At 35.5% G+C, this 12218-nt stretch overlaps 1 protein-coding gene across 1 annotated transcript in view; it reads right to left on the minus strand.

The window, feature by feature from the left end:
* Positions 1 to 9605: 9605 nt before the first annotated feature.
* Positions 9606 to 12218, minus strand: part of TSG101 (tumor susceptibility 101) — a 32098-nt gene continuing 29485 nt past the window's right edge. Inside the window, exons 9-10 of the mRNA XM_016134336.2 lie at positions 11170 to 11409; positions 9606 to 9940 (exon numbers count right to left, since the gene is read on the minus strand). Coding sequence (XP_015989822.1) covers positions 9851 to 9940; positions 11170 to 11409 — 330 coding nt within the window. The 3' untranslated portion in view covers positions 9606 to 9850. The remainder of the gene's footprint in view (positions 9941 to 11169; positions 11410 to 12218) is intronic.

Genomic DNA, 12218 nt, shown 5'->3' on the forward strand with positions numbered 1-12218 from the left:
CATAGAATGTCTTTCCAATTTATTTAGGTCTTCCCTAATTTCTTTTAGCAACGTTTTATAGTCTTTTTTCCCTCCACGTTTTATAGTTTTTAGTGTACAAATCTTAACCTTTCCTTGGTAAACTTATTCCTAAATATTTTATTTTGAATGTGATGGTGAATGGAATTGTTTTATTTTTGGCCTGTACATTGCAAGTATATAGAGATGTAGTTGGCTTTGGTATGTTAATCTTGTATCTTATCATTTTGCTGAACTTATTAGTTCTAATATTTTAGTAGATTCTTAGAATTTTCTATATACAAGATCATGTTGTCTGTAAATGTATAGTAGTCTCCCCTTATCTGTGAGGGATACATTCCAAGATTGTCAGTGGATACTCGAAACCACAGATAGTACCAAACCTTTTATATGCTGTTTTTTTCCTATGGAGCCGTCTCTTGGTATCCATGGGAGAGTGTTTCCAGGAACCCCCTCAATTACCAAAATCTGAGGATGTTCAGTTCCATTATAAAATGGCGTAGAACAATGCATATAGTTGGCCTTCCATATCTATGGTTTTCCAATCATGGATCGAAAATACCATTTCCAGTCCCACGGTTGGTTGAATCCATGAATGCTAAACCCAAGGATACAGAAGGTCAACTGTACATACATACCTATGATAAAGTTTAATTTATAAATTAGGGACAGTAAGAGATTAACTATAATAACTAAAAATTAGAACAATTATAAGTTACTGTAATAAAAGTTATGTGAAAAAGTTATGCGGTCTCTCAAAATCTTATTGTACTTTACTCATCCTTCACAATTTTTCTTTCTTCATGATTTCACATAATGTTTCTTTTTACTGTAGATCTTAGCACCTTCATATCTACAGTTCTCTTTCTCTCCTTTCTCCTTTTCACTTAAAGGAAGCCCTATATGGCTTCTCTGGTGTATCTGAATCGCCAATATTGCTATTCTTGCGATTTGGGGCAGTTATTAAGTAAAATAACGGTACTTGAACACAAGCACTGCAATACCAAGATAGCTGATCTGATAACTGAATGGTCACCAAGTGACTAATGGGTGGAGGGCATACACAGTGTGGATATGCTGGACAAAGAGAAGATTCATGTCCCAGCAGGGACAGGCTGGGATGGCATGAGGTCTTATCACACTACTCAGAATGGCATGCAGTTTAAAAGTTTTTAATTTCTGGAATTTTCCATTTAATATTTTTGGACCACAATAGACTACAGGTAACTGAAACTGCAGATAATGGGGGGACTGCTGTAGTTTTTTTTCTTCATTTTTAATCTGAATGCCCTGTATTTCTGTCTTGCCTAACTGCCTTGACTGGAGCATGAAAGTGGTGAGAGTGGTCCTCCTTGTCTTGTTCCCAATTTTAGGAGGAAAGTATTCAGTCTTTCACCATTAAGTATAATGTTAGCTGTATGCTATGGTTTTTCATAGATGTTCTTTATCGTACTAAGGACATTCTCTTTCATTCCTAGTTTGAGAGTTTTTATCATGAACAGGTGTTGGATTTTGTCAAATGCTTTTTCTGCATTTGTTGACACAGTCGAGTGTTTTGTACTTTATTCTACTAATGTATTACGCCAATTGATTTTTGGATGTTGAACCAATTGGGGAAAAATTCCACTTAGTCATTATGTATAATCCATTTTAATGTTAGCTTTGGTTTGCTAACATTTTGTTGAGGATGTTCACATCTATATTCTTGAGGAAAAATGGTCTATAGTTTTCTGGAGATGTCTTTGACTCTCTTTTGTATCAGACTAATAATGGGCCATAGAATGAGTAGTGAAGTGTTCCCTCCTCCTTTCTCTGGAAGCGTTTCTAAAGGACTGGTATCCTTTAAATATTTAGTGGAATTCCCCAGTGAAATCACCTGGGCTAGGCTTTGCTTTTGGCAAGATTTCTAAATTACCAATTTAATCTCTCCTCCTTGTATGTCTCTTCAGATTTTCTATTTGAGACAGTTTCGGTAGTTTTTGTCTTTCTAAGAATTTACCAAATTTATGTAAATTATCTAATTTGTTGATTTATAGTTCATAACATTCCCATACAATCCTGTATATTTCTCTAAGGTCAAGAATGATGATCCCCTCTTTCATTCCTGATTTTAATTTGACTTCTCTCTTTTTCTTGGTCAACTTAGATTTTTCAATTTTGTTGATCTTTTCAAAGAAACCATTTTTGGTGTCATTAATTTTCTCTATTGACTTTCTATTTTTTCTTTCATTTTTATTTCCATTCTAATCTAATTTTTATTATTTTCTTTGGGTCTAGTATATTCATCTTTTTTTTTGTTTCTTAAGGTAGAAAGTTAGGTTTTTGAGTTGAGATCTTATTTTCTAGTGAGCATTGACAGGTATTGATTTCCCTTTCAGCACAGTATATGTAAGCTGCATCCCATAAAATTTGGTATATTGTTTTTGTTTTCATTTGTCCCAAATATTTTTAAATTTCTCTTACAATTGATTTTTTGAGATACAAGGCCAAGTTTTTTATTGTTTATTTCTTGCATTGAAAATACTCCTTGATGACATCCTTTATCAGTTTTTAACTACCACGTAACTGCAGCCAACCACTTTACAGGGTTTTCCCCCTTGTCACTTCTACAGGGGCCTACCCACTCTCTTAGTTTCTCCTTGTCATCAGCCTTAATTAGGTTGATTTCGTATTCAGCATAAAGGGCCTCCACCAACTAACATACATAGGCTCATCAGTTGGATGCAAACACACAAAAATAGGCTTGACTCATACTTTCTTTTATAGTTGCTATCTAATCACTCTTACCAGTGCTCTTTATTTCTTCATGTCGCTTTGAATTGTTGCCTGGTATCATTTCTTTCTGCCTGAAGAATTTCCTTGAATATTTGCTGCAAGGCAAGTCTGCTGTTAGCTGTGAATTGTCTTTGTTTATTTGGGAATGTCTTTATCTTGCTTTCATATTTGTAACATAGATTTGCTGGATATCCAGTTCTTGGTTAAGTTTCTTTTCCAGCACTTTGAATGTTCTCAAACTCTTCTGACCTCTATTAGTTCAGATTAGAAGTCAGCTATTACCTTATTTTGGTTCCCTTGAATGCAATATCTGTTTTGCTATTTCCAGTATCTTCTTTGGCTTTTAACAGTTTGATTATGATGTGTTTAAGTCAGAATGTCTTTCAGATTATCCTGTTTGGAGTTCTTAAACTTCTTGGCTGCGTAGATTAATGTTTTTCACATTTGGGAAGTCTGAGCCACTATTTCTTTGAATTTTTCTGCTTCCCCTCCTCTCCTGGTACTACAATGCACGTGTTCGTGTTTAATGGTGTCCCACAAATCTGTTCTTTTTCTGTTCTTAAATTAATTTCAAGTTTGTACATTTTCTACCAGACAGTCCTAATCTCCAAATAAAGACTTTTGTCTACTCTTAAGACCTTTATCTTTTTCATGTCCTACTGCATTAGCTAGGAGGATCTCTTCAGTATAGTGTTAAATGAAAACAGCAATAGTGAGTATCCCTGTCTTCCTGACTGTAATGAAAATCCTAATTTTTCTTTATTATTTGTTTGTTTTGGATTTTGATAGATACCTTTTTGAGGTTACGAAAGTTGCCTTTTCCTAGATTGTTGAGTTTATTTCTTAAAATCCTGAATAGGTTTGGAATTCCATCAGGTTTTTGTAAAATTCAAATGACCATATATATTTTTTCTTTAAATTTCACGTGGTGTAATATATTAATCCTTTCTCATTTAGAAAAAAAAAAAGTGCAACTCACTGCTAGCATTCATTTAACATCATGCATAGGAAAGCTACATTTTCTAGGATTTGACATTTTTGGTCATCGTGAATTACTATATTTTATAAATGGAAATACTACTAAAAACAGGATGCTGTAAATAGGATGATGTCATTTGTTCCCACAGACTATCGATATACTAGAGCGATGAGAAAATAAGAAGAGATATTTTTGGCAAACTTTGGAGATAAGATTAGGACTGTAACCTTCATGTAATCTTGAGGTAAACACTGCAGCCACAAGTGCTACCAGCAGGTATTCTCGGGGCAAATGGGAAATGGGTTAATGGATTTTCTGATACTAATTTTCTGATCTTTGCATTTCTGGGTCATGAGGTATTTAAAAAAAAACAAAGCTCTTAACTATATTTGCTAGTACTTTAGTACTTGTGAAATAAGTGACATGGGTTTATTATTTTTCATGTGGTCTTTGCTCAGTTTTGGTATCAGGGTTTTATATCCCCATCAGAATCTTTTCCTGTAATATAATGAAATAGGTCTTATGAGAAAATGAACTTTCTTGACCTTTTGACAAAACTCATCTGTAAAAGTTTGAAATGATGAGGGGATAGATTTTTGCTGGAAGCTCATGAATGTATGTTTATTTGTTTATGCAAATTTCCATTTCTTGTCATTTTAGGAAGTTTTCTAGAACTGTCCTTTTTATCCAAGTTTTTACATGTATTGGCATGTATTTACTATTTTATGACGTTTTAAACCTCTAGAGGTGTCTGGTTACTTCTGTTTCCTAACATTATTTGTTTGGGACACAGCCCTTTCCCTCCCCTGCATCCTCTAGTTTTACCATTAGTAGTCTATTTTATGTTTCCTTTTCCCTAAGAATTAGCTTTCTATTTTATTGATACTGGTTTTTTAAATCTTACTTCTTTCTGTTCTTATCTTCCTTTTACTTTATCATCAATAACCCTTTGCCATTTTCATCTTTGTTTAAACAAATATAGTAAAGAATGTAAATTTACCAGTGAGAACTACACTTTTTTGGTTTTGTGGTACACTATCATTCAGTTGTAAATATTTTGTAATTCTTCATTTTCTCTTTAACTCGGTGAGTCATTTAAAAGTATATATATTTTTTGCTTTGAAGCATTTTTACATGTTTTATTGTGGTTGATTATAACTTAGATCAGTTGGAATCAGAGAAATGTGGCTTGTTTAACATAAGCTCTTTCAAATCTGTTAAGGTTTATTTTCTGAGCTAGTCAACAGAAAGTATAAACGTTCCTTACGTTTGGGGAAAAAATGGACTTTACTAGGCATGATGATCTTTATTCAAATACACTTTTCAGTTTTATTGTTTCATTGTTACTAATTTTTATTAACTGATCTATATCAATTTCTGATAAAGGTATACCTGTCCATTATGATTATGAATCAAATCCACTTTGCAATTCTCAATTTTTCTTCATGTATTTTGAGGCTATTTTATTAGTGGCATCTAGCTCTTAATTATATTTTTGGATTGTTTCATATGTGGTATCTCTATCCCTCGTTTTGTTATTGAAAATTCTATTTTGTTTGCTAGTATTTTAGCTGCACTGTCTTTTATGGCTAATAGTTACTTTTTAAATTCAGTAAAAGAATTCTGATAAAGCTAATAATGTTTAAAATAGTTCATACACCTAAAGTATCAGATTATGCCAAAATTTTTTCCGTCTGCTGGTACTAAGGCTTGGTTATATTTTGCTTGACAATTATATTTTACCTATACCTGTATCACTCTGTTCCCCTCTTAAGATTTTTGCACTAAATGAGTTGTTCGAGAAAAGTTATGTAAAAGATTTGATAATGGAGTATTATTCATGTTTTTCAAAAATTTTAATGGAGTGAACCTACTATATTTCTGTGCAACTGGTTATGCAAAGTAGCAACAAAAAAACTTTTTAATACATTATTTTTATGTGTAGATATTATTGGAATTGTGGTATAGCTGGAGTTGGATAGAGACCTATGTTTTTTCCCCCAACAAAGCATCAGATTTTCCAGTTTTATTTTTTTAACCAGTTTTTAGATAAATCTAAAAAATTTATCATTTTAGATGAGAGCATTTTCTGACATGAACTTTTTCTTCTCACTGGATCTCTCATGTAGCCTGGAAGTTGAGTGCTTTTCCCAAATACTGGGTTATTGGGTGTGGCTGTAACCTGGACACTGCCCATTTCCGTTTGTACACTGGGTAGAGGCTTAGTATCCACTCTGAAAGCTGTCATGGGTTGGTCCTTGGAGAGTATGGAGACTCACATGGTAAGCATAAAAGCCACCATTGAGTCATGCACACTCTCTGAAATATGTTTCGACTGTATTGATCATATAGCTACTTAATCATAAAGTAAAATAACTCCTATGTGGGGAGATTTTTATTTCACTTTGGGCCCTTTTAGTAGCATTTTAATTTTGAGCACATTTATTATTTTTATAATTAACAGAAATACAAATTTGATAAAAGCGAGTATGTTACTATAATCCTATATATGGATGGTTAAGATTATACAGCTTTTTAATACAGCATCAAGTAATATGATGTAGTTTAATATTTAACTTGGGCCATGCTAGTTCAGAAAAGCCAGTATTGTAATTCGAATAACGTGAATTCCTCATATGAATTGGAAAAAACTAAAGGAAAGAGGAGATGCGTAATATGGTCATAGCAGTCCTTTTATTCTTAGTTTCTTCTGGCTAAGAATCCTTGAAATCTATCTAAACTCCTGCTCTGGAAAAAAGACTTGAAGTGATAAAAGTTATAATTTATCTGTAGTTGAAAGTTTAAGACTGTCTTTTTCTTATTTGAAGACTCGGCCAAGATGATAGAATTATAGGCCCCATCTCTGGAGATGTTGATTTAGCAGATTTGAGGTGGGACTTAGATATCTGAATTTGATAGTTCTAAGTTGAACATTCCAAGTTGAAAACCAGTCAGGGCAATTATAACAGTTTTGCTATGGTTTAAAACAATCCTGTTATACAAGACCATGTAGATTTTTTGGTATTTTTCATAGTTCTTATGTGGAGTGGAGTGACATTGCTGGGGTCCCTCTGAAAGATCAGAACTCATAGGAACTGATGACGATCTCAAGCAGGGGGAAATAGTCACACAGAAGTAGTTGCCAGGTAATGTGTTAGTTATTTTTGTATTTTCAGTTCCTTGGAAGTTATTGACTTCTGCCAGAGAGATGAGATCAGGTACCTGAAGTATATATTGTTACGTTATCCTTACTTTTGTTTCATTGGCACTTCTACTTTATGTGATCACATTCACCAGATTATAAATTCTTAAGCAGTGAGGGCCTGAGTCTGTCTCACTCATTGCTAGGCCTAACCCAGTGTCTACCACATAGTAGGCATTCACTGCTGACAATTTATTCTTTTAAACTGTTGCTATATAATCTTTACTGTTAGTGGTAAATTTGATTTCATGTTAATTTCTGGATCTTTGTACTTACCCTCATGACTGTATACCTTAAATAACCAACCCCTGTAAGAAATATCTAGGAGAAATTATTGATGAAAACATTTCAGTTTTGCGGCTTGGTCAGATAGGTTGCCACACGATGGATATTCAGTGACAAGTATTTCTTTTAAACTTTTCATGTTCATGATTTCTTCTAACTCTACAGTGGCTATGACATGATTAAAAAGAAAGAATATCCTTCTTGGGGTGCTGCCCTATCTGTAGCTGATATAACAAAGTATTTTGAAGAAGCTTAGGAGACTGCATCTAGTTTCCACCATAAGTAAAGTAGGATGTTTGAAAAATTATTTAACGTTAACATAAAATAGGGGTAAAAGAACATTTTTTGAGGGCCAATTAATTTTTGAAGTTGATCTTGTGAAAGTACTTCTCTTCCTAAAGTCTGTTCTTTGTTGCTGCTAAAGAGAGAGAGGAGGGGATGGGGTGGAAGGAGAGACCTCTCTTTGTAAATTTGGCTACGTGTGGTATTTATTACGGTTCAATTAGATAAAGGTAAGCCTTCAGGTCTTTAACTGTACAAATAGTAACATTGGGAACTATGTGGGTAGGGCTTGCTACATTATGTCCAGTATAAGAGACATAAGAAAGAAGTACTGGTCACACAAGTATTAGCAGTTAATCTCCTGGGGAGGCGGAAGCTGGAGTCTGAGTAAGACTGGTCTACTCTGAGTGGGAAAGGTTAAAGCAAAATGGAATTAAATCTTCAAGAATAAAGTAAGAGAAATTTGCACGTGGTTCCCTGACAGGAAGTAGTTTAAGGGTAAGGAGATAGGAAAAGGAAGGTGGGTCCCAACAAACATGGCGAGAAGCTGGGGCCTGTGTGGAAAGGTGGCTGATGAATTTGAACAGTATGTCTGTCTACTCATCAAACTTAAAATTTTTGTCTTGGTGGTCTGTTTTCTGCAACAGTTCATACTAGAAATCTGTTAAATACTTATTCACCCAACAACTATTATTTCTTATATTGTAGACCTTTGTTAGAAGTGAAAAAGAAAAAAGAATAATTTTTAAGTCTTCACTTTCAGGGCCTTTATGGAATAAATGAAGTATTCCTTAGTGTTCCTTGTATCCTGGGAGAGAATGGCATTACAGATCTCATAAAGGTAAAGCTGACCCCTGCAGAGGAGGCCCGTCTGAAAAAGAGTGCAGAAACTGGGAAATTCAGAAGGCGCTCAAGCTTTAAAGTTGCTTAAAGCTACCATTCTGAAGTTACTAAAAAAGAGAAGATAGTTATAGGATGATACATATCACACTTTAGAATAAACTCAAATTCCTAAAACTTGGAAAAAGGAAAAGGGCAAGAGTGACTTCTCTATTTAGCATTCTAGCTCCATTATTTAGCATCCAGATTTTTGGATACTTATTTTTTACAATTTCTAAGTGCACCAAAGAGGTGTTTTGGTACCTTTGACATACCAGTACTTGTCTTGTATATGTATTTAAGTTGCCATTTGGTTCAAAAGAATCTACGATGGGTGTTTATTTTATTCTAGAAATTGATTCTTTCCACCAAGTATATGCTATGTCTTTCATTCTGGCTGGCTGATACCTAAAAGATGTAACTTTTCTACAATGTAAAAAGTATGTGTCACAAAAATAATTAAAGGGCAGTTCCAGCCCTAACAGTAAATTAGGCCTTGATTTGAACTTGCTAGTTTTTATTCTATTTACAAGTGGATTTTAAAGAAAAGATCTTAACTGTCTAAACCCCTCAGTGATGATTGAGACTAAATTGGTCATTCTTTTCTTGGGAGAACTACAGAGCAGATGGCCTGGCTCCCTAAATATCTGAAATTAAAACAATAATTTCTTTGCAACTTCGTGAACCTCTTTGCTCTCATTATGACAGAAAATTCTGTTCTACTAGATGAGCTCTAAAGGATAATATAGCTTCTTTGGTGGTCATGAACTTTGCTAAATTTGCCAGGAAGACTGACTTTGAATGACAGTAAAAGTGGGAGGGCAAGAACAGTGCACTGTACCTTCCTCTTTAATTGTGGCCAGACCATCTTGCCTAGTTGAATTCTCAGGAATATAGCTTGGCCATTTTGCTCCTTCTGGATGGGAACAGTTATGGTTCAATCAGGCCTAGAAAGGAAACAAATCTAAGTAGGGACTGGTAGGAGGACTTTGCACTAAAAGTCAAGTCCCTCAATTTCCATTATTTCAAAATTTAGATTTCTATTTGTAAATCCCATATTAAATAGAACTCACTTTATATGCTATAGAATAAGCTAAATTTAAACTTACGATATGCTTTGTTTGCTAAATTAAAAGCCAGGTTACACAGATTTTTCCTAAAGATGTTCAATAAAGAAGAAGAAAATTATGCAACAAATTTTATTTAGCATAGTCAGTCCCAACATTCAGCACAAAAAGTTTACAGAGGATAGAAAGTGCATTAATAAAAGCCAGTCTTTACCAAAAGAAAACAGAAAATATATTATTGATTCAAAATATTTTACACTTGAATGATAAACTGCAATAACTTATTCTGGGCACCTACTGATCAGAGAAAGGAAGGAAAGAATGCTTTAGGAAGAGTTCCATCTCCAGCTGATATCAGAGAAGTCAGTAGAGGTCACTGAGACCGGCAGTCTTTCTTGCTTTTTGCATTAGTGCCCTCAGCTGGAACTGTTTACGGGACAGAAGACGTACATGCTGGGAGGGGGGAAAAAGTTTCAACAGTTTAGAATGGCTTTGACCTAGGCATGAAATATCAGACAGTTTGTAACCTAAAAGGGATCTAAGAATCCTAAACTCACATCATCCTTCCTTTGGAATCAGTACTTCATTACATATGGCTTTTTAAACTTCAACAGATTGATGCTGGCAGGTTGTGTTAAAGAAGGTAGTCTTCTGAGACCGTATAAAAGCTTACTTCATAAGAACAGCAAATTACAGGATCTGGCTCAGGAGTTTGAGCTACATCTTGAGATGCCAGAGAACTTGTACTGTGATCCCAACAAAGGTTACAAAAACCTTTGATAACTATGACTGTTTATTCTCACTTGACTAGGAAGGGCAGGCAGGGATGAGCAGCACAAGGCCAGCAGACAGCATACCTCTTGCCTCTCTACATGTCTTTTCCTAGGCTATGCCACCCATGCAGGGGACAGTGTATACAGAAAGGGAGTCCTCTCTGGGGTCTCTGGTTTGTACCTAACTATTCATGTCCTTGTGCAAAGTCCAAGGGTGGTTCGGCCCCTCACTCACAGAGATACAGGCAAGATAAGCAAGTGACCCCATTAGCCTCACATGTACATTGAAGCAGCAGCTGGATTGACTATACCAAAGGGTAGCTGCTATTATTCCTAACACCATGCTCTTTATGACCCAACAAGAAACAACAGACAAACTCGGCTTACTGGACCTTTTCTACATGTGTGTACAACAGCATTAAGCCTGAAACAGTCTTCTTTCAGAAGGGCTCTAGTACCAGCAGGAGAGCCTAATACTTTGCAGGGCTGTCTGATCCGAGAAAACAGGTCTAAAATTACGTAACTCTAAGACAATTAACAGAAAACCAATGGGGATGGGCCAATCTCAATTTAGATTGTATGACCTGAAAAAAGCAATGGAAATCTGACTGTACTTCCTCACCCACTAGGGCGCAATAGTAAGATAGAAGAATTAAACTCAGTTTGATGCTGCCTAGGAGGTAGGGAACTGCACCCACTAGCCCACTTTTTTCCCCCTGCTCAGACAGATCCTGCAGCACTTGGTAGGTGAGACACTGCTCACAGTCATATATCTTACTCGCTCTTTTGGGAAGAGGAGGCATTTTAACCCCACCTTACAGAGAAATCCTCTTGGTTTGTGGTTTTCAAGGTCAGTGCCTCTAAAACACAAGTTCCAAAATCCTGGAAAGCAGAATGAGGAAGACATACCTTTAGGAAGACATCTAGGTCTATTACTCCCCGCCTCAAGGCTTCTCCTAGGTAAAAGATAGTGTCTTCAATAGCATTTTCCTCTGCGTACAGATTTAGGATCTGTTTGTATAGTGGGGCTGTGGGAATGATAACTTCATCAATATCATTGTTTTCTGATTGATTTTCCATTTTCTCCAGAGCAGAACTGAGTTCTTCATCCTTCTTTCTCAAAAGTTCTATGTTTTTATCAACCTCAGCCTGAAAACAGAACAGGCCAAGTATGATGACTTTAATACTAATTGTACATAATTATTTGCTTGTTAGACATCAGCAATTTAACTTCACAGAAACAAACTTGCTAATAAAAAAACAATGTTTAAACAACTCATGGATGAGATTGTTTTAAGTAACACATTGGTCAAAGGTAGAGGAAAAGGTGTGATCTAGTATGCTGAGGGAAAAGAGGATAATGTTGGACATACCCTGAGTTGAACACTTGCAATGGCAGTGGTAAGTCTGCCATGATACACCATCACTGATAAATGGTATCACATATTAAGCCACCACACACGATACTTTCCAGCTGGAGGTTCCTTACAAGAAAGTCATAAAAGAGGTCTTTCTTCCAAACAAGTGGACATCCGCCACAAAGAAATAATTTTCCCCAGTCTATACGGAGGATTCAATACCTAGAACCCTAAACACTTGAACACTAGTCACAAGATATCACAGGTGGTGGGTTGCAGGCACTGAATTGTACTGGTGTCACTTTCGTGAACTTTTGAAAACAGCCAACGACTGGGAAGCTCACTTTACATACTAGAACCATTTTTTAAGACTAGTAATATGTACGTAACAAATCACTTTCCCCAGAGCCGTCAAATATTCAATAACTCTTTATCCTTTCATCAAAAATGCATTTATTGGAATAAATTCTCCTTCACGGGAATGAAAATGGAAAGTGAAGCTGGCACTCAGATTATACTAGTGCCCCTACTTCATCGTTAAAGTTACAAGGCCGACTACACTGACTCTTTAGGGCACAGCAGCCTGATACAAATGTAAGA

The sequence above is a fragment of the Rousettus aegyptiacus genome, unplaced genomic scaffold (genome assembly GCF_014176215.1).
Source record: "Rousettus aegyptiacus isolate mRouAeg1 unplaced genomic scaffold, mRouAeg1.p scaffold_m13_p_5, whole genome shotgun sequence".
Lineage (NCBI taxonomy): Eukaryota > Metazoa > Chordata > Mammalia > Chiroptera > Pteropodidae > Rousettus > Rousettus aegyptiacus.